Genomic DNA, 24,379 nt, shown 5'->3' on the forward strand with positions numbered 1-24,379 from the left:
TCTCCGCCCCCTCTGCTCTCCTCTCATGTGTTCTCAGTTAGAAGATGCAGACACTTTGAATGATGTTAAAGGCAGAGCTCTCTGTCCAGTGCAGCGGTCAGAACATGACCTGACCCAATCAGCATCATGAACTTGGAGGGACTAGAGATGATTGCGGTCCTGGTTGTGATTGTTGTCTTTGTTAAGGTTCTGGAGCACTTTGGACTTTTAGAAACAAGCTATGATGGTAAGCACAAAGAAGCTTTCTTTATGCTTTATTTTTCCTCTCGAAGAATTTCACTGTAGAGATATTTTGTAAGGTCTGAATCATTTGTTGTATGTTCAGTTGTATGTAGGTCTGGTGCTTAATGGTTCTCTTGCACTCTGAATGTAAGTTCAGAATAGAAACTTGCAGGATTCTAAACATAGTTTTATCCTGCATTTTTGTCCATATGGTTGTCAGTTGCTTTTCATTCATTCGTTTGTATGCTAACCTGCAATTAAATAAAATTAGGTTACTCTTTATTTGGTAACACTATTTTACAGTGTCCTTGTTTCACGTTACATGTAGTCTCAATAGTAATTACTATACATTATGCATAATTACATGTAACTAACCCTAATCCTAACCCTATAGTAAGTACATTAATATCACTCAGTACTTAAATGTATAATTACACTGTAACAAAGACACCTTCAAATAAAGGGTTACACTTTATTTTAAGGTGTCATTGTTACAGTGTAACTATATATTTAAGTACTGTGTAACCCTTTATTTTAAGGTGTCTTTTTACACTGTAATTACACATTTAAGTACTGAGTAATATTAAGTAACTACATGTAATGTATGTAACAATGACACTGTAAAATAAAGTGTTACCTAAAATAATTATTTGGTGCTCCTGTGAGTTTTTGTGACAAAGTTTACCCTTGTGAAAAAGTATAGTTATTATGGAAATAATATACTGTAAGATAATATACTTAAGTGTGAACTGAATGTAATGTTTTTAGATATTTATTTGCATATTAATTGCAAATAAATGAAAATATATTTAGCTGAAAATACAAGTAGCTAAACTTGAGTAGGAATTAAGCATATATGTAATTTCAGAATTACTTCTATTGACTTCTATTAAATATTACTTCTATGGTTAAACTATACTTCTGAATGTACAAGCATATATGTTAACTGAAATATACTTTAATGTAAACTCAAAATACACTTTACAGTAGTATTAATTTAAAATGATTAAAAAGAGCACTTTCTAAATGTGTACTTAAGTGTGTTAAGAAACAGTCAAGTGTACACTCATTAAGAACACTTAAGTGGCTTTTAATTGAATTAATATTAAGATATTTTAAAATTTAAAGTGCATCAGTGTATTGAATCTACACTTAATTACACTACATTCAATAATTAAGTCCACTTTTTCATATAGTAAGATTGGGAAAGTTTAGTGTATAGTTTCAAGTTAGTGTACTTAAGTGTTTTAGATAAATGATGCATAATTTATCTCATTAATAATGTGAGGTGTATTTATTTATTTATTTTTAACTGATAGAAATTGTTATAAGTTTACTGAATTTTAATCAAATTAACAATGGGATAGTGTAATACTGCTTAATATCACTGAAAGATGAACAAATGTTCTAATATTGCACAATAAAATAAAATATGACCTTCTCGATTTGAAAACCTGTTGAAAAAACCTGTTGAAAGTATCATTTTCATGTTCAGCAAAATCCTACCAAACTGCAAAGATTGCTCTCTGTTATTTTGAAAGTCTGTTGAGACTACAGGCTTTCTACTTTCCTTTTCACAGATGAGCAGTGTGTTATTTTGGCATGTATTCCCTGACCTTAGTCAGAAGTGCTAGATTAAATTTTTGACAGGAGTGAAAACAGGGCTGTGAGGTTTGGAATAGAATACAGTGCATTCAATGGATTGTACAGTTGTTTAACAACAATTCGATTGTTCAGCTGACGAAATGTCTTTTCGAATAAAAGGTTCAATATGGCATCTAACCTGACTAAGGTCTAAAGTCTTTGTCATGTAGTAGCTTCGTCACGGACTGTGGCTGGGCTCATTTCTAACCTGCATTTGGGTGCAGTATCACTTTTCGTGTGATTCCGTTGGTTCCTGCCATAAATCATTTTTAATATTAGATCAGTCTGTTAACTCGAGGTCTGTCTTTGCTCTGAGCTTGTAGCATGCTTTATTTCCACAAACATTCTCTTGAAAGAGATGCTGCAGACTCAGAGCACATGGTTTGTTTCTCATCATCTCTATTATTAACCTACACGTGCATATGAGTTATTGTGTCGTCTTATGAGTGGACTTACTGGTTTGATAGAAAAATGGTAACACTGCTTCATAATTTACTTCAAAGAAGTTTAATCACTCCCTGTAGAGAGATTTTATAAAATCCCTATATTTGTAAGATAAAGTTTAATGTCATACACATACCAGACATTATAAATCAAATGACATCACTAGTAATCAGTTTAAAAAGTGTGTTGAAACAGTTTGAACAATGGCTGCTTATGTTAACATTAGCATTAATACTTTGATTTATAGTTTGTAGATCAAGCTAATTGGACGGTTGCAGTTGCAGTGCATTATTCAAATGAATGTAATGATGGCAGCGTTCCCAAGCCGAATGCATCAGGCTGCCAAAGCCACTGGCATTTCCACTGATTTGTCATTAATATTTATTACAATGTTGAAATCACATTTCCTCTTTCTCTCAAGCCATGGTGTTTGGTTACCATGTTTGTAAAGATTGGATTTATTATGTTTTATTTATTTTAGATCAGATCATTGTGAACACCATTTTGACACTTGACCCTTTATGACCAATATAATTATATTATATATATATATATATATAATCACTGTAAAAAAGTACAATTAACTGTTTAAGTAATTTCAACCTAAATGACATTAAACTGACTTGAAAAAATGAAAATTTGAAAATTGCTTAACTTATTTTGATGAGTTAAAGCAACGTAAAAATATATGTTGTCATAACTTATTGATTATATAATTTTTACAGTGTATATATATATATATTTGTTTTTATCTTTTGTAGAAAAAAAGAATAAAACTTAAACTAAATAACACAAAAGCTGCAGAAAAGTCTTCTAAAATGAACAGATCATAACTTTATTGTTATTCAATAAAAAATATATATTAATCTGCCCTCACTCTTACATTAATAACAGTAATTGAGAGAAATGACGATGATTTTAGGCTGCAGTACACTTCATTTTGACAGTCCGCTTTAGATATTCTGTTAGCATAACATGACTCTCATTAGAGTATTAGTTTAGTACTGTTAGGGCTATGGGTTAGAATAAGTTGACATGTAGCCTACTTGCAAAGTTACTTATAGACAACAGAATGTCTAAAGGGGACCATCAAGACATTTGGTTCATCTGATTCTGAATCTCGTGTTGTAGTTAAAAATAGATACTTTGCACAGTCAGATGCAAATGGCTTCTTTCACCCAAGTCACCTCGTCTCTGCTGGAGTGACAGTGAGTGAAGGCAGTGTGCCACCAAATGACACAGGCATGATATCAGATGACATGAGAGCAGAGATGATGGCTCTGACAGGATCTTAAACAGAGGAAACAGAAGCTAGATTCACTTTTGGGATTGCAGCAGATTAAAGTAGAAAGTGAAGTAAGAACTCCCAGTGTGCATGCAGTAAATTGAACATGACAGCTTTGATAACCCTTGTGAAAAAGAAGTGCACTTAATTGTTTTGATTGTGCACTTGTAGAGTCCTTCAAGTATATATATATTTAAACTGTACTTGCAAGTTTAAAGGCCACTTAAGTGTACTTAAACACACTTGAGTACACTTTTAAAGTGCTGCTTGTACTTTTAAAAGTTTTACTTCAAACCTCAGTGTTTGAATAAATCAGTGCTTTGAAGAAGTACACATATTTTCATGTTGACTATTGCAAATGTGTAATTGACATACAAGTTTCTACAGAAATAAAATTAAAGTATATTTTAGATTACCATAAATGCTTGTCAGTACATTCGACAGTACACTTTAACCATATTTCAAAGACTATAAAAGTAAATATGAAATGAAATATAAAGATGTACTTAAGTCCTACTTAAGTGGGTCAAAATAAGCACTCTAAACTTCAGCTAATTGCATTTAATATTAATTTAAACTATAAAACATCTTCATGTAATTTCAATTAACATGCAATTTCATGCCCAAAAACATCAGTCAGTTCACACTTAAGTTCTTTTAAAGTGTAAAATAGCGTAAAATATGCTAAGGTGTCCTTCTTTTTCCACAAGGGAAGGTAAAGTAAGGGGGGAAAAATGCCATCACTCAAATCTTGATCATTGAAAGCAGACTATTCTGTCGGATGGATACTGTGATGACACTCTTTCAAAAGGGAGGGTCAAACAAGTCCGTTCGTGGTAGTGAAGTGAAGGATTCGTGCAGGAGGGTATTGAGAAGGGTCTTAGTCCATGTGTAAATCAGTGTGAAACCAAATGCTCACACACTGGCACGAATCAGTCACCCATCAGGCCCAAGACCAGCGCTCTCATGGCCATCTGCTGTCCTTCTGTGTGTACTGTACATTATGCTTTCAGAAGTATATTGTTATGGCTATGGCTGATCTGCTATGTGTGTAATATTATCTGATATTTTATCTGCACACATTTTGTTATATAGTTATAGACAATACAGTGAGATTCTTAGGAGAGTTGTTTAAACATTTGTTTTGGGTCGAGATTTGTTTATGAATGGTCTTGCAGTAATTAATTTCTGCCACTTGGTGGCAATACATGTTTTGTTAAAATGGTGATTTAATGCATCTATCTTAAGACTATAATCATGGCAGTCACTCCTCATCTATTTTCCTATTCATTTCTAATATTATTTCACATGTCCTAAAGCCTGAACTAATACATGCATTAAGGAAAATAGGTAGAAGATAATGATGTCTTGGCATATATAATGTGTTAGCATAAACTACAATTTCACAGCAATAAATTGCACTTTAGGATCCTGGTTTTGACTTCCAGACTAGGATTTAAATTAGGTAGCTAATCGGTTTTTCAACCACAATGCCAAAAAAGTAAAACAAACTACTTCTACACAAAACATACTTTTATATCCTATTATTTTGTGCTCAAACAGATTCTGGCATAATAATAAACTGTGTGTGAGAGAGAGAGAGAGAGAGAGAGAGAGAGAGAGAGAGAGAGAGAGAGAGAGAGAGAGAGAGAGAGAGAAAGAGAATATGGTCGCAGGTGTGCTTTTGATGGCGTGGATGCTGTGACTGAAACCAAATGAAAGCGAGATTGCTGAAATGAGAAAAAAATAATCCTGTTAACAGAAGGAAGTTTAGTTTCAAATATTGAGCATAATTGCAGTTTTAAATGCAAAGCTATGGAAAAGTGCTTTTATCAGTCATGTTTTATCAATTTGTATGTGATTTGGCCAATTAATAGCATGAGTGACAATGCTGCCATGCACTTGAATTGTCGGCACAAACATTTAGTTTCCATTCCTGTGGTCACTAATACCTTCGGCAATGCATTTAATCTCAGGTTGATCCTGGATGACTGTCCTTTCCATTAAATAATAATAATGAATTGCCCTAAACCTGTGGTTAAACTGACACCCCTAGCTTTTGTATCTTCTTATTATTTAAAGTCCCCCTGTGGTGAAAATCAAGCTTTTAATGTTGTTTATATGTCTGTGTGGTGTTTTAATATGCTTTAATACAAACCATGTGCAAATTAATAAGTCAGTATTTTTTCCTTGAAACTGCAGTCTCAAAAACCCGGTTTGAAATCGCTGGTGTTTCTGACGTCACAAACTACCTTGTAACCAATCACGTCAACGAGTGGATCTCTGAGCTGGTGTGAGTGAGTGGAGGTGTGGTTAATTTGCATATTCATAGAACCGTGTATACTAAATGAGGCAAGAGTGTAGAGTTACATGCAAGCTATTTTAAGGTAATGGGGGGGGGGGGGTTCAAGAAAAAAAGGTTTAATATGTAATTTTGGTGATCAAAGATGAGTTTTAAGGGACAACATTTTTGATTACAGGGGGACTTTAAGATTCGAAAAGTTTCTGTAGCTGTTTGTACGAGCCGTGTATTAAGCACATGGATCATGCATCGACATTTTCAAAGAATTGTCTGAATAGTTACATTGAGAAAACATTTAAAAAGAAAAACTTGATTTGTTGCTCCAGATGAAGAGTCTGAAGCAGCAGCCACAAAAACACACAATCATTATCTGTTGTCATTTTGACTGATAAATCAGTTTTCTGGATGGAAATGCTGCCAGTTGGTAATATGTCAAACTGATCATCCTTCTTATTCTTTGTTTGAGTTTCATTATTAGTTCATCTTTTTCAATCCTTTTGTCTAAAGGCATGCCTTTTTTTTTATTCCTCCCTGCACTAGGTTGTTGTTTTTTTCTGCTTGAAGAAAATTATAGTAATTTGATAGGTCATTCATCTTCAGTCCAGAGTTTTTTTTGACCAATTATTTTCCACAGGTGATGGAACATAAATGCTCTTGACATTTAAAAGCAACCCATATATCTGTGCTGACAACATGACAATGAAATGCCATGCAATTTTCTTCAAATGTTCCTGTTTTAGAAATGTCAAAAACACTGTGTCCTAACCAGGTGCAACACGAAAAAGTTTCCTGTGAAAAGTAATTTCTGTGCCAATCAGAACATATTTTGTTTAATAAATCTCTTCCTAAAAGTTGGAAAAGTGAACTATTAGCAAATATATTATAAGTTCTGTCATGGAACTCTAGAAGGCGCTGGTTGATGGGTCCTTAACTCAATTGGTAGCGATTGCATCGTCATCTACATAGCGCAGCTGATTGGTTGCTGTTGCCCAAACTCTCTACCTTCCCCAGCTCCACCTGTATAGATCTGCTATGGGGGTTAATAACAGCATAGCATATCTATTCTGCCAAATACATTTACATTGCCATATCCATTTCTAACTCTTAGAGTTGTCATGACAGAAATACATTTAATATTTGCAGTCTTTCTTTTCTGGTAAAATAAACAAAAATTAACATTAACAAAAAGGAAAAAAGTTGACATTCTTATTTGTTGATAATATGTTGAGTGAAATATGTTAGACTATTCTTGAAAGGTCCTTCTTATAGTGCACTATTATTTTGTAAAATTCAGATTTGCATCTACAACGTATTAAGCAAGTAAACTGCCATGTTCTTCTGTTCTTCTGTCCTTGCTGCTGATCGATTGCTCCTGTCTGCCTTGCTGCTGGTTTGCGTCTGTAAGCTCCATATAGCTTTCTGGTTTGAATCTCTATTTACTATCATTCCTTTTTGTTTATATTGCTAAATATAACTTACTCATCAACATATATTAGATATAGTCTAATATATAGTATATCTAATATAGTGCCTATCACATTAATCTGACATCGCTAGCTTTTATCTAAATCGTTATCGCTAGCACAACACGGAACACGCTATTATCTCGCTAGCCTGTTATCCTGCCATCCGTGCTTGGCTCGCCGTCTATTTTTTTTCTCACGCGTGCTCGAGCTTTTAACGAGTCTATCAAACAACTGTTGTAAGTACACTGTAAAAATAAAAGATGCCTGGAGGAACCTTTTGGGGTTCTTCACTTTGCCACACCGGCGGAACCGTCTGTAGATCCTCTTTTGAAAGGGGTGGTTCTCTGAAGAACCACACATGTTTCCTGAGGTACTCTTATATTGGACACTGTGTGGAACCGTTTTGGGTGCCTCCAGACACTTTTTTTTATTATTATTAATTTCATGTTGTTACTATGGTTACCATTAACTTCTATTATAATAGAAGAAAAAGCTAGTAATAGATTAATATCAATGAATAGAATACACAAAAAAATAGTATAATACATAAGCAACATGAATAATCAACCATGTATATACAATAGGCTATACAAGAAAATGCATCTCAACAAAATGCTACCCTAATTAAAAATGTGCATCTTCACTTAACTTGTTAAGTGTTGTTAAGCTTGTTAAGTCTGACGTCACTGTTTCCAAATCCAAAAACAAACAACAAACGGAGCTAATATGCACTCATTGTGCTGTAATATTCCTGAAAATTATGATCCTAACATTTATCTCTATACCGAAATCTCAGATGGTTAGTTATTCAGCTATTTTGAATCGTAAAATATTGAAGTCTGGGATGCCGTGAGACTGGAGACCGTAATGTACACTTTGGCATTTGAAAAGCTTAAATGTGTGTCTGGAATCAACCGTGCTCATAAATGGTTAGAAACCAGATAGAGGAAGTAGAAGTAGAGGCTTCGACCCGGAAACAGTATTCCTTATTTGTCACAACAAGCAGAAAACATTTTCCATTACAGAGTTAAGGTGCAGTAAAATTAGCTGTTGTTCTGTGAATTTTCACTGGTGAATTCCTGTCATTTCCATAAGAATCCACAAGATCTGCAGTTTCGGGTGTGGTCAAAAATTTCACTATGGGACCAAGTTGGTCTCATTAAAGGATTTTTATTCTTGTTCAAACGTGTACTTCAGCTTACAGAGATCCCTGCAAAGTACAAAATGTACTGTTAGTAATGTTATTAAAGTGATAGTTGTGAAATTAGAATAATTTCCTCAGCCTTGTGACATTCCAAAACTGTTTTGACTTTCTGTCTGTGGAACCCAAAAGCAGATCTCGGGCATAATGCAACCCCAGTCACCATTCGCTTTCACTGCATTAAACACAAGCAGAAAAAAATGTGTAAATCATTCATGAAACCATTCTTATGTACACTTCTCTAGTTCAATTCAATGCAACAATTTATGTAAAAATGGATAAATATTCTGTTAAGCTCCAAAAATGTCCCAGAAAAGATCCTAAAAATAATCAAACGAGTCCACAACTTGTGTTATATGGGTTGTGTTGTAAGTCTTCTGAAGCCATATATAATAGCTTTTTTTTTTTTTTTGTCTAAAAAAACGAAACTTGAAATTATAATTCAGAGTTCAAATATCTCATATTCAAATGCAAATGATTAAGGTATAAGAAAAAATGCATGGCATTATTGGCGCCAATTCGCCAAACCTGTGATATTATTTTACATGGAAAAATAACTTGAATGAAGGTGATGATACACAGGGCAACTTTTTGAGTTATGTTGCTGGGCAATGTTGCCATCAACGGGCAACCAGATGAGAGACAGGGCCCACGACCAATCTAAATTATCTAAATTCCCATTTTCAATGGGAAAGTCCCCAAGCAACAATCGCTCTGCAAGATTGCCCAGCAACATTGCTCAAAAAGTTGCCCTGTGTATCATCACCTTGAGATTTGAGAGCATGAGGGAGGATTTTCAGACAATAACCGATTAAAAAACACAAGTACACTGTCAAACAATACAATTTCACACAGAAAAGTTCATAGTAATAAAGTACTTGCATGTGGTGCAGGTAACTTACTGTAATTCAATGTTGCTTCTGAAATGTTCAGATTATTTTAGAAATGTAGGCCTAATGTTACTGGTTGTTCTGGGGAAACAATAGAACAAAGACAATGATTTCCATTTGTGGCATAAAGTTCATTATATTAGTTAGCATCGCGGCTACTAGTACTAATGCTTTCTTTTCTCTTCTACTTTATATCTGTTTAAAAAAAATAAAAAATAAACGTATACGCGTCAGACTAAACTGGGAAGGGTCACAGCACTTACATATTGTTGTCCTATTGTTAGTTTAACTGCTTCTATTGCTTACCTCATTTGTAAGTCGCTTTGGATAAAAGCGTCTGCTAAATGATTAAATGTAAATGTAATAATAATAGGATAGTAAAAATGGTGACCACACAGAACCATTGGGTTCCTCCAGATGCTGGCTTTAACATAAGAGATCTTCCAGGAACCACTTAAATGTTAAAAGATCTTACAATAACCCTTTTATAGAATTTGAGTTCCTCTAATTTCCCCCAAAGCACTTCGAGGTCTCATGATAATGAAAAGGTCACTCCAGAACCTCTGAACTGAATACAAAGTGCTTAAAGGATCCCATAAGTTCCAGCAAGAACCGCAAATATTGTCAATGCTCTACCAGTAACCCTACTACAGGAGAAAGAGCTTTTTTAGGCACTTAAATTACATTTTTAAGTTCATTGAGTATACGACAGGATATTTGATCTTCTCCTTTTATTGTCACTTGCACTTCATGTCACATGTTTAGCATAGCCTTCTCTGTCGGCACAGAAGGCTTTTCATGTGATAAATGCAGGGAGATAGTCAGGCTGACAGAGAAGATTTCAGAACTAGAGACACACATCCAAACTTTAATCGAGGATAGTAAGAATGCAAGGTCTTTAGATACTGCTTTGGATGCGACTAGCTTAGTGAACTTGTACATTTTTCGGTTCTGGCTGTAGAGCCCGTGCAGCAGGGCAACTGGGTGACGGTGAGACGCTGTAGTCGCGGGACAAAACACCGCTCTTCCGTTCCGATTACCATAACAAATAGATTCTCCCCACTCAATGAAACATCCACTGAGAATCCTGTTGAAAGTGCCCTAGTTATTGGTGATTCTATTACACGGAACATGAAAATAGAAACACCAGCCACCATAGTCACATGTTTGCCGGGAGCCAGAGGGCCTGACATCAAAGCAAATTTAAAAGTGCTGGCTAATGCTAATCGTAAATTCTCGTAAATTATTCATGTCGGCACTAATGATGTTCGACTTCGCCAGTCGGAGATCACTAAAATTAACATTAAAGAGGTGTGTGAAGTAGCAAGTACGATGTCAGGCACTGTAATTTGCTCTGGCCCCCTTCCTGTTCGCCGGAGTGATGAGATACTTAGTAGACTGTCCTCACTCAATGGCTGGCTGTCTAAGTGGTGTCCACAAAATAATGTAAAATTTAATAAAGTTTTTGGGCAGACCTGACAAGTTGCAAAGAGATGGTATTCATCCCTCCTGGGATGGTGTTGCTCTTCTCTCTAGTAATAAGGCACATAGTCTTAGAGCTCAAACATGAATTGGGGCTCAGGTCAGGAAGCAGACAGACTGGCTAAACCGACCATCTGCTAGCTGTCTCATGTCACTGAGGTCAGATAAATCCCATCACATAGAGACTCTTTCACCTAGATATCATCATATAGAGACTGTGTCTGTTCCCCGAATTAGAAAATACTAAAAACTCCCAAACCTATTTATGGGTAAAAATTTAATTGATGTTCAACAAATAAAAAACAGATCTAAAACAAATGAACAAATGATAAAGCTTGGGTTGCTGAATATTCAATCCCTTACTTCAAAAGCATTTATTGTTAATGATATGATCACAGATTATAACCTAGATGTGCTGCGTTTGACAGAAACCTGGCTAAAACCAGACAATTACATTACTTTAAATGAGTCCACCCCCCAAGATTATTGTTATAAACATGAGCCTCATCTGAAAGGCAAAGGGGGAGGTGTTGCTGTAATTTATAGTAATATCTTCAGAATTACAGAGAAGTCTTGTTTCAAATATAATTCTTTTGAATTGTTGGTGCTTAATGTAACACTATCTAATGTAAATGATAAATCCCGTTTGGAATTTGTGCTGCTACTGTATATTGTACAGGCTGCAGATAAAGTCCTAATTGTTGGTGATTTTAATATACATGTAGATAACGAAAAAGATGCATTGGGATTGGCATTTAAAGACATTCTGAACTCTATTGGAGTTAGACAACACGTGTCAGGACCTACTCATTCTCGTAATCATAATCTAGATCTAATATTATCACATGGAATCAGTGTTGATGCCGTTGAAATTCTGCAGCAGAGTGATGACATCTCAGATTATTACCTAGTCTCGTGTATACCTCATTTAGCCTAGGCTTCAAAGCCGACTCCGTGTTACAAATATCTTAGACCTATCTCTTCTGCTACTAAAGATTGCTTTATTATCAGTTTCATCTCCTCAGCATCCCAGATAGCTTAGAAGAACTCGATATTGCGACATAAACTTTTGACTCTCTTTTCCAGCACTTTAGACACAGTTACTCCTTTGCGCTTAAAGAAGATTAAAGAAAATAGTCCAACGCCGTGGTACAACGAGCACACTCGGGCCCTTAAGAGAGCTGCCAGAAATGGAGCGCAACTGGAAGAAAACAAAACTAGAGTTTTTTCATTAACTAGAGCATTTAATGGAAAAAGAGCACGATTGCATACAGAGAGGCCTTAAAAACGGCTCGATCTGCTTATTTTCCAACCCTATTAGAAGAAAATAAACAAAACCCTATGTATTTAAATGAAGGCCTCCTTCCCTTTACCTCAGTACAGATGAAACGTTGACAAAATAGTTCCGGTTCACATGGCTACTCGGAAGTGATAAATAATTCTGTATTATACATTTTTAAGGCCAGACAAGTAATTTGTTTAGGTCAATTTGTAAAGAAAAACTACACACCTGCACACAAATATATTCAAACGTGCATACCTATTATTATTAATTATTAATTATTATTATTATTATTATTGTTGTTGTTATTATTATTATTAAAAGCGCTATATAAATGAAGGTGACTTGACTTGACTTGTTCTTGACAGATAGATGGAAGTGCCAGTTGTGAGCCGTCTGTCTCAGCCAATTGCCAGCAATATAATTCTTTCCAACCACATTAGCCGGCTTTCCTGGACAAAGGCCACAGACTCTCATATCAAACATCAGTTTTAACAACATTGCTTTTCTTACTGAATATTGCATCATTTTCATTGCATCAAATAACATGGCTGCAGCTTGGTATTTGGTCCTCCAGTGTCCTGCTTGAATTAAACCATTAAACAATATTGCAGTGAATGTACTGAACACTTTGGATAGCAGGTATAGAGCTAGACACCTGACAACTTTTCTCATGCTTTGTGGTCTGTGAGCATAAACTGTTATTTCACCCTCAATTGTGTATTCAGCACTGCTCAGGGTAGCCACGCTTCACAAGCTTTAATTGCTTATATTTCACACAGTGCTTTGGGGGATTTGAGGATATGATGGGCTAATTTTACTGCTTTTTACATATTGGAAACAAACATTGGTTCATGTAGTATAGTGGATATTGCTATAAAGCATGTGATTATAGCATTACACGGCTGTTTCAAACACCTTTATCATCTTTACACACACACACACACACACACACACTTACGTGTGTGTGTGCGTGTGTGTGCAACAAGCAATAAGGTACAAGAGGCTGTGCTGTATCGTGAATAAGTCACTTAGCCTCGTGCAGCACTAGCCTCGAGTACCTTAATGCTTTTATAAAACGGTTACCACACAATACAAATAATATATATCAATGCAAGTTTCATGAAATAAAATCACTAAAAGCCTTCCTTCCACTGGAAAAAAATAGTACCTAACTGTGAACAGCAACAGAAGTGAATTTTTTTCGCCTTTAGATGGCGGCAAAGACTGTCTTTATGAGTGAGTCAGTCAGTAGAGAAGACTTTTATATTGAAAGGACTGAAACTTCTTTTGATTGTGAACACTAATAAGCAAGATGCAACTAATAAATTACTAGTGTGTCAGGGAACGGGGAAACCCCAACTGTTAAAAGGACAAGATATTGCAGCGGACATTCAAATGGATTTTTTATTACGAATAGGACTGATCTGAAGGAAAATGCTATAGCCTATCAACTTTAAATGCAGGTACACTCGTTTACTCCATCTTTCACAATACTCAATGAGAATATAATGTTTACGTTGCTAAGAGTGGTTGCTTGGGGTGTTGGGGTGAACAACGGTTTGGGTGAACAACGATTCTATTGATAGGTTGCACCGTGACGTCACAAGTGCTGGCGGGCAAGAACGTCGTTCTCCAGCAACGAAACCCAGTAAACTAATCAAGGGTCGCCAGTTTTACTATACAAAAGTTGGTGTTTTGAGGTGTAAACGACATGCCAGATAACGTTAGTTGTTGTGCAATTGGATGCACTAACCGCAGATGAGATAAGCAACCTTCACAGTACACACGTCTGTGCAAATTACTATCAAAGGTAATTTTTACATTTGTTTGAATACAATGGGTGTATGATCATGTAATTAATCGTGTATTTAAGTTACTGTAGTTTGTCAATCAACACAACCAGTAGGCTATTCACCAGCTGGTTCGGCGAGTCAGCTGTTTGTGTTATGAGTCTAGGCTAACTGTACGTTCACACCGCTGCCGGCGAGAGCGGCAAAATTCATTGAAAATGAATGATTTCCGGGCACTTTTTGACACTCTCGCCGGTGGCGGTGTGAACGCACAGTAACAGCTGTCGTCTTTTGCTAACAATAATAGAAGTGTGTGATAGGTTGTTTTGAGGTTTGCGATATCTATGATTTTCAATGAGAACCAGAGATGACCCAACAGTAGAGCTAGATTATTTATGGAGCAATTATTACTGCTCGATTATCTTAAAAAAAAACTTGTCTGCTTTACACAATTTATACCTTGGAGTTAATCCTAGTCAATAGTTATACAGCTAGCTCGCTAACAGACTTGATAGCTACTAGAAAGTCCTGGAACTACAGGACTCAACGTTGAAAATACCCGTTTGTTGCCCGCCAGGTATCCGTGGTAGTCACGTGACTGCAAAGTATCAAATTGACCAGTCAGAATCAAGGACTGGAACTAAGTAACCGTTTTATAAATATATTTATACAACAGTTCTTTCTGGTTCTCGGATCTGATTGGCTGAGAGCCTTTTCCAGCCATGCGATATTCATCCAGTAACAGCACTCTTAACCGTTTCGCCGTTTTTATCACTCCGCTTGCAGCGACTGTCATGGCGGTCGAGCAGATCTGCCATATCATGTTGTTGTGTCACGAAATGTAGTTTTAAGAGGGTTTTTTTTAGATGAGAATGTAGTTATTTATACCTCAAACATGTGACTAATAGATAATCATAGTGACTCATAGTGCCTATCTTACAATCTGTTTAGGCGTTTCAAACAGCTTTATATCAGACTTTTTGTAAATATATAATATGTGAGTGTGTGTATATATACAGTATATCGTGATTAATCAATTTGACAGTACTGATTTTTATTTAATAATCAGCATAAAAGTCATATTCAATGGGTCAAAAAGCAGTGGCCTAAAATAAATCTCTTTTCATAGATTTTCACTATGGTTACTGAAAGAAAGGTTTGAGTTGCTCTAAAAGGATGGTTTTCACCCCAAAAAAAAAAAAAAAAAATCGAAAATCTTTTTTTATTATCATGCAGTCCTACTTTCATATCTCTCTGTGACTTCAGAGTCTGAGTTCCTCCTGTATTATTCATAAGGCGTTGTCTTATCTTTAGGCAGGTATTTCTGCACATGATGTCATCTACAAGCAATAATCACAAATGTGAATGTGTGACGGACTTGTGTGCTTCCTCACTGTCAGAGTCTTTACAGGTCACCGTCGCTACGTCGCTCCTCTGACACTTTAAATGAGGATGTTTTTAAAAGGTTGAATTGCGAGCAGAGCTTGTATTGCTGTGTGAATCAGGACAGGCTTTCCTCACATAACCCTCCGTTGGACAGGCTTGATAAGAGTCCCCACAGGACAGGGAGGCTCTGACCGTGAAAAGAAATATGTAATCTCTCGCTTAAATCGATTTTATAACCAGCAGAAATCGAAGAACAAAGAGCGTTCACATCTGAGGCACATCCTATGCTTGACAGAGATAAGAAATCGACCCAACTAAGGGCTCTCCATCAACACTCTCTGACATTTTACGTCACCTTTAAGATTTCACAGAAAGACAACACAGAACAGGAGGCGACTGCCATTATGACACTTGCTGTAGCTGTCGATGGAGTGAATGCTGGTGTCTGTAGTTTCCTTTGATTTATGTTTGTGGTTTACTGCGATTTTTGATACAATATGCAATTTGTTTAACCTTTTGGGCAGAAACTATGATTTGATAATTATTCCCTCTGATTCCCTAAAGGCTAGTGTCATAGTTTTATTAAAACCATGCTATTATAGGCAGATGGAGGGGGGAAAACACAATGAGCAAAATTAAAAATGGCTGAAGGCATAATCTGAATAATTACATGAGCCACATTAATAACCCTTCACTAAATTATTTGCTCCAAAAAAGGAATAAAATCATTTGGTACGAGACTTTTAAGCAGTTAGAGATATTGGGAATTGCTAAATTAACTGTAATACATGCAAATGGAACTGTTTATGAATTATGCTGTATAATGAATCTTGTAAGAGTGTGAAATCAATGGGTTTAGTGTAATGTTACAATCCTTTGGCATCTCTCAACTGTATATTATGGGCCAGAAGGTGGCAGTAGTCATGCATTTTTAGGGAGGAAGCATTAGTAGTAGTTTCAAGGATGCTATACTGTAGTAAAGCCACAGTCTCTTCGAGTCAATGTAAGCACAAAAGTAGTAGTTCTAAGCTATAATGAGTTTAATTTTGTTTGCTTAAAGGGAAAAATGGAGTTGAAAGTAATTATTTACTCGCCCTCATCAAGCCCATATGCTGTGATTTTGTAATTGTATAGAATTTTCACATAGGTCTTTCCATAACCTTGTGAAAAAAGAACTACAGTTTAACATACTTTTGAAAAAATCATATACTTTAATAATATAATAAGTGCACCTGAATGTGATGTTTTTCATGTAAACTGCAATTAAATGAAAATGTGTTATTTTCAGTTTGTTAAATTCAGTCAGCTGAACTTTGATTTAGATTCAATTCTATTGATACTTGTATTGATGTATTTAATGACACATTTGTAATGATGAAGCTGCATTTTTAAAATATATTAACTTTAAATGTAAGACACTACTTTAATCAAGTGCTTTAGTATTTTAGTCAACACATCAAAATAAGTGTACTTCTTTAAAGTCAACATGAGAAATTAAGAATTTATGTGCGTTTGAATATACTGTATGTGCGCAGGTTTGGAATTCCCTACAGACCAAGCCTAAACAAAGTACTGGTCTTTCCTTATAAATATTGATACAGAATTTTATTTTATTTTATCACTTCGGGGTAGGTACGCAAATCGAATTTTCCCGACGACGCTTTATCTGTAGAGGGGTAAAGGGATCCTCCATAGGGAGAGACTAGTTGGCACTTCAGCACTGCGTTGTCATCGGGTCCAGGCGAAGGTCCTTCATCAGATCTGGATACGGCCTGGATCCGGCAGGCTGCGGGAAAACCTCGGGATAAACAAAGACACTAAAATTAGCGTAGATGCCATTCTTCTCATGATGTAACGAGTACATCAGGATTTATGGGAAGTGTTCCCGGTTCCAGCTGACCTAATCTATGCAGCCTAACATTGAATTATAGAAGTCTATAATGTATTATGTGAATACTAGGTCAAAGAGATGTGTCTTTAATCTAGCTTTGAACTGACAGCACAACAAAAGATTATGAACGCATAATGATTTAAAATACTTTCAAAGTAAATGAAAGTATTTTATATTAAAAAACTTTTAATTTGACATTTTTACAAAGTGCATTGTTTTAAGTTAAGCACACTTCTTTTTCATAAGGGTATGTATGAATGAAGGGTATGTATTCTGAGAGTGAATAACTCTGTTCTTCAAACAAAACTATGGTATGACTTCAGAAGGAATTCCATGGTGCTTTTTTAGCCTGTGGTTACTGGGGAAAAAACAGTGTATTGATTCTTCACAATTCGCCTTTTGTGTTTATCCTGAAGACCATAGAAGCAGTGTGGATTCAGAAGGGTGAATAAATAGAAAATGACAGATTTTTTAATATGGCTGTGAACTATCCCTCTCAGGGTTATTTATTGAGTGCACTTTATTGAACAAGACAGACTTTCCTCTCTTTAGTCATGTAATCAATGGGTGTCCTTAGAGTATAGACATCGTGCAAATAAATGCACAGCCAGACTGTTTAAAGGATGAGTTCATTATGCATTGATTTGTCCACAGCATGTTGTGTGTTGAATGGCAGGTCATGTTTCATGCTGGTCTATATCCATAGGAAATGATGCAAATTAGATGATAATTAGATTAAACTAGTCTAAAGAGAAAGAGCAGTTGAATATTACTTTTCTCCTCACTTTTCCTCTATGATTTTGCTCTCCTCATCTCATTTCCTTTCCCTCCCCTCATCTCTCTCTCTCTCTCTCTCTCTCTCTCTCTCTCTCTCTCTCTCGCTCTCTCTGTCCCCCACCCCACACACACTCCGAAACCTCTCGCATATCGGCACACATTTCAAACTCACGCTCTGGTCTCTGACTCTTCTGTGTTGGGAGACTCGTATCCCGAGAGTTGAACCTCAGCCTCCCAGGCTGGATTTGGAGCAGGAGTGGAGCGCTGCACCACGAGGGTGCCTGGGGCGGCCCGGCCAGTGCATGCTGGGGGCTGGACGGAACTGGAGCGAGGAGTTTGGCACGGGGTCAGGAGAGTCAGGCAGGTGGCATGAGCAGGAGCAGGAACAGGGGGTCGCGGTGAACGCCATGTGGGAAACGGAGGGTCTGCAGACGCTCGGCATTGTGTTGATCGTGTGCGCTTCGCTCAAGCTGCTTCATCTGCTCGGGCTTATCAACTTCTCAGAGGGTAAGAGAGAGAGTGGGATGATGAAGAGTTGATGCATACGATCTTTTTTTGATATCCTGTCAGAATGACCTTGACTAATATGCTTCTAGGACTATACAGCAACTGTTTAGAAGTTTTGGAAATGTGTGAGGATTTTGGTGTGCATGGAAAGATTTTAAATGGCAAATAGTCTGCTGCTAGGTTTGTGAATGCAATAGAAATATGGCTTTGGAGACAAGTTGTAAGTGTTTATGTGAATACGTCAGGAGTAGTGCGTCTTTTGAGAGCAAGGGGGACACGCATTTGGTTTTCCTAATATATGTTTTAGTTGATGCTTTAACTAATGGGACCTTATTATAAAGTGTCACCAAATATTAGATTCAACAATTAACAAAAAAACAAAATAATCAACACTTCAATAAATTTACCTGCTCAGAAATCCTTGATCAGTTTTTTCCTCATGCTTAATAGCATTATTTTTTTATAATAACATATGATATTATTTGCTTGCCTTCACCATAAAAGATGCAGAATCAGTTTCTTCTCTTTTAATTCTGGGTTCAGTCACTAAAAACAACATAGTTTCATGTGAAACGTATTCTTTTCTGCTCCTGTTCACATGCAAGCTGTACATTTCCTCCAAATTGTAATTTATTTTCATTTAATTCTAAACAATGTATACAGAATGAAATAGTTATAGTTCTCAAGAAATGAAATTCTGTCATAATTTACTCATCTGCAAGATGCTCTTTTACATAAAAAAAACAGAACTGAGGTGTTCATGCTCCAAATGTACAACAAGAGTAACATGTGATTCGTGCACTATATTCATCTGTTTCTGAAGTCATACAATAGCATTCACATGCATCAAAATCTGGCACATTTATGACACAAGAACAAATCCTGCTCGCTGGAGGACAAAAATATGTACATGAGCTTTACCAAAACAGGAAATTTGAATGTGGAAATCTGAACAGCTTTACAGAGGTCTTGTAATACAGCATATACCTGCTTTTGTGTTGCACAGAAGAAAAGAAGGGAAATTAAGTCATGACAGTTTCCGTTGTAAAGCATGCCAAAAAAAAAAAAATCCTAGTGATTAAACTGAAAATCACTCTGTTTTGCATATTTGTCCACAACTTTTGTCTAGTATTAGATAGCAAGCTATAGCTGTACATCTAATTGGTTTGTCTCAATGAAAGTAAAATTGTTTTGTACCGAGGTTTATCATCCCTGCTGAAATTTCCATCATGAATTCCATGCTGGTCCAGGCTGGTTTGTGCTGGGTAGAGCTGATATAGTGGTGTTCAAACTGGTGGACCAATGTAGTCATGCTGTTCTCAAGCAAAACTGAGCTGGTATAGTCGGTCCACAAGCAGCACTCCTTCTGCTTCCCATGCTGGTGGTGACCAGTAAACCAGCATCCCAAAATATACCTTATGCTGGTGACCAGCAATTGGGTGTATATTGGGTGCATCCACACATAGAGATTTAGGACACATACACACTGTAAGGTTCCATCTTGTTTGTTTGTTATCCGCTATTTTTGACCAAATAATAATACAGCGACCAAAGACTCATAATGTTCTGCAGTTTTAACTAAACTGCTGTCTACAGAGGCATTGCATTTTGTTTATGTGTTTGCTTTGCAGAGCATGCACTTGAAGTGTTGCCATGTCCACTTATTATAAGCCTATTTGTGCTTGTTGTTTGAGCTTGGCTCATAAAGCAGTCCAGTTTTTGGAGTTGATTAAGTAGACCGGTGCGGGTTGCAATTTTGGTCCTTTTTCAGTATAAAGCATCTGGATTTATCTCGGTGTATTATGTCCTTGTTCGCTGTTTTTTCTAGGAAGATCTGACAACAAAAATGAGTTGATGAAATTGCATACTCTCCTAAGTAGGTAGGTACTTATTTTGAATAAGTACTTCATGACCACTAAAAAAAGTATGTTCTATATAGTATGAATGTAATCTGGGCGTACTACATTCACCATGTTGTCATAATCATGTGACCTACCAGCGTCAGTTGCGTTGCTTCACCGCCATTCATAAATCCTCTCCTGTGGCCTCATGGATAGTAAAGTGTCCATATGCACACTTCAGAATCTCACCAGAAGAAGTAGGTCGTCCAGGTATTTTTTGCCTACACTTTTGAGTACTGGGAATTCAGACTTCTTTTGTCACATACTGTTTTTCACCTACTATAGTAGGGAAGTATGCGATTTCGGATGCAGCCGATGACTCGTACCTCTTTCAGAGATGGTTTTGCCTCTATATCCTGTGATTTTCTTGCACCACACACGCGCAGAAGTGAGGTACATCTTTGATGCGTGTTAAAATACGTCATTAACAACTAGTTGCTCAGTTCAGATCCATGCGCACTGCAGGGATATTTTTGGGGGAGATCATTTGTTTTTAGATTACTGAACAGTACAGAAGGGGATTATACACTAAAAGATGAATTGACAACTGAATTTAGCTGGAGTGTGTACACTGCCTTACAGAGGCACCTTCCACATTGATATCATGCTGTTCCATTACTATGGGAGGCTTCAGACATCAGATCAGAGGCCAGAGATTATTCCTTTCTGTGCTTGCTTGCTCTGGTGATTACGTGCACTTCTGCGATCACAGACTCTGTCCAACAATTGTACGCCTTGCAATCCACCCAGTTTGCTTTTAAAATGCTTCATTTTCCAGGTTGTGTTTTTCCATGTCTCTGTGGGTTCCTTTCAATGGCTCATTTACTGTCAGTATAATAGGTTGTCAGCTGAACAATGGATCTTATTACTAAAGTGTTTCTTTAAGTTTATGAAATGTCAAACACTAAAAGCGTTTTAGGATTATATCACGCTGCCTATCTAATGCCACTCTAAATGCCAACATCTTTTCCCAGCTTAGTTTGAGCTTCCATCCCTCTTTAACATCGATGATATCTGCCATGAACCCCAGTCACAGACGGCTACTCTCAGTAAATGTTTTAGCCTTGATCTCAATTATGAGCTCACAGGTGTTACTGACCCTAGATCAGGGGTCATTTAATCATTAAGGCTGTAAGCACTGTGGAACAAAAGCCCAGACAACAAGAGGTCACACCCAATCAGTGTGTCAGTGAAGATAAATATTGTTCAGTTGACCTGCACTCACACAGGTGCACATGCACTCGACGAGTGTGACTCAGGGACTCATAAAGTTCCTGTGTCAAATTAACAGCGGCGCCAACCATTAACACAGAGAACATCACAGCCACAACGGTGCGATACCCTCACTTCTGGCCTTTGTCTTTGACACGTATTTGTGCGAGATTTACTAATTTATAACAGCTCTGAGGATGAAATTTAGTTCAGAAGGACAGGGCTGAGGTTCTATGATAATTATCTGTCTGGTTTAATTTTTTTAAAGGGGTGGTATTAATGCCCCTTTTTAAAAGATGTAAAATAAGTCTCTGATGCCTCTGAGTGTGTATGTGAAGTTTTAGCTCAAAATACCCTACAGATATTTTTTATAGCATGTTAAAAGTGTCATTTTTTGACAGTCGTTTTGTGTCTGTCCCTTTAAATGCAAATGAGCTGCTGCTCCCGGCACAGAGGGCGGAGCTTCAACACCTCGTGTCCTTAGCAGCTCCGCTTACCTCACGCAGACATGCACTAAAATGTCAGAAACTGTTCTGCCTTTTATGTTCAAACCGAAGTCGGACAATGATGGAGAGACTCAAGAAGAAGTGACAACATGTCAAATGCAACAGGACCTTTCTGAATGGTTAGTTGATACATTTTAGGGTTGGTGATGTCACTAACCCGGGAGGAACCTCTTGTAGTCCCTACCAGCCGTTTGTTGTAGTCCTTAAAGGGGTCATGAACTGGATTGTTTTATTATTTTATAATGTTGCCTGGGGTGCCCTTATAATGTTAGTATGATTTTTACATAAAAAATTGTCATAATTTATAAATAAAAGCCATTTTTCCAAGCCTGATTTCAGCCTCAGATTTGAACGCTCCGTTTTAAGGGGCGTGTCTGCTGTGAGACTGCAGTGCAAACGCCCACTGCTGTGATTGGCTGACATGCTTGCAATGAAATAGCTAGTATTACATGAACTCTCTCGAAAACTTTTACTACGTTTTTACTATTACAGCTATCGAGATTAACAAATCGTGAAAAGTATCGTTTAAAGCATTATATTTAAATCTATTCCATCACATGAAAGGTTGCAGCATGATGAGCACTACTGACTGAGCAGATGACAGACAGTCTGTTGATCGCGTGAATAAAGATCTTATCATTGCAACGCAATTTTTGCACTCTCACAAATGCTTACACCAAATCACAATGCAAACACGATGTGAGTACACAGTAAGAGCTTCGTTGTGTAGTGTAACAGTGTCATTATTTCATCACGAGTTTGGTAAGTGTCCAGATAAGCTCTCGCGGCTCGCGCTGTGCTGTTTGATTGACAGCTTGGGCGAAAGGGATCGTTCTTTGATCGCTTTCTGTATATAATTTAATAACAGTTTAAAAAAGATTATTTTCATAATACTACGAGAAATTATGAGAAGTTGATCGTTTAGTCACTGATGCATAAACAGTATTGAACGATTTTAAGAGAAAGATATCTGAACTTGAATAATTACACATCAGAAATCACTGATCGCAGATCAGGCATTAGAGTACACATGGTTACTTACATGTTGCTGGCAGATTCGTCGGGAAATTGTGATTGACTGATTTAATAAAGTGTAACCATGCTGGAATCCGAAGGAAGCTTATGACTGTCTTCTTCCACAAACAGGCACTGTACAATATTTAGTAAACAGCATGTTTATTGCTTGGAAGTAGCTCGATCCGGTTTAGCAATCATCATGTCGTCCTGTGTTATTTAGCATGTTTGGGCGAATCGGTGGGCGGGGCTAAACAGGCCGTGTTGAAGTAGGCGTTGATCTTCTTTTGTGGAGGCGGTGTTTTATCCTCTTTGACGTCATAGTTCCCCACTTTGAAAAACGAGTCGTTTGCTGAGCCTGATGTCTATAAAAGCTTTTATTGGACTAACAAGGTAGTTTTCAGTTCTGAAACTTACAGGATATTATTATAGTATTATGATCTCTTATATGTCAAAAGCTCAAGGAAACTTTGATTTCTCAGTTCATCACCCCTTTAAAAAGTGATTTTTGTAAAAGCAAATATCTCCCTTTGCTTTGAACTTTGAGCGTTGTAACTTTGCAGATGTTGTTTATGCTCAAACAGCAACATTACACACTAACTAAAGTTAGAAAAGTGAAATCATAATCAACCACCCCTTTAAATAATTATTTTAAAGTATTTATTTTGTATGTATTCATTTGTTAATTGTATTTATTTATTTGTTTATTTATTTTGGCCCTTTAGTAATCAAAGACTAGCAAAACACCTACACAGTTGCACAATCAATTTTATTTGTTTGTTTGTTTGTTTGTTTGTTTGTTTGCTTGCTTTGCTAAATACTGCTTTCGTATAATGATGAAAAACAGGAGAGCTTACCCACTCAGTAATCAAAGACTACCAAAACACCTACATAGTTGCACACACACACACACACACACACACACACACACACATTTGTTTGTTTGTTTGTTTGTTTTGCTAAATGCTGCTTTTATATAATGAAAAACAGGAGAGCTTACCTACTCAGAAATCGAAGACTACAAAACACCTACATGGTTGCATACACGTTTGTTTGTTTGTTTGTTTGTTTGTTTGTTTGTTTGTTTGTTTGTTTGTTTGTTTGGCTAAATCCTGCTTTTATATAATGATGAAAAAAGGAGTGCTTAACTTCTCAATAATCAAAGACTTCCAAA

At 36.6% G+C, this 24,379-nt stretch overlaps 1 protein-coding gene across 6 annotated transcripts in view; it reads left to right on the forward strand.

The window, feature by feature from the left end:
* Positions 1-24,379, forward strand: part of kcnip4a (potassium voltage-gated channel interacting protein 4a) — a 220,079-nt gene that overhangs the window by 141,499 nt on the left and 54,201 nt on the right. The window contains exon 1 of one of the 6 annotated variants that reach the window (XM_079865281.1): positions 47-226. The exons of 4 other annotated variants lie outside the window; for them this stretch is intronic. In XM_079865281.1, coding sequence (XP_079721407.1) covers positions 127-226 — 100 coding nt within the window. In that variant the 5' untranslated portion in view covers positions 47-126. Of the gene's footprint in view, positions 1-46; positions 227-18,211; positions 18,573-24,379 lie in introns of those variants that run through there. One more of the 6 variants, XM_079865279.1, reaches the window with a different exon arrangement.

Source organism: Squalius cephalus, assembly GCF_949319135.1.
Source record: "Squalius cephalus genome assembly, chromosome: 3".
NCBI lineage: Eukaryota > Metazoa > Chordata > Actinopteri > Cypriniformes > Leuciscidae > Squalius > Squalius cephalus.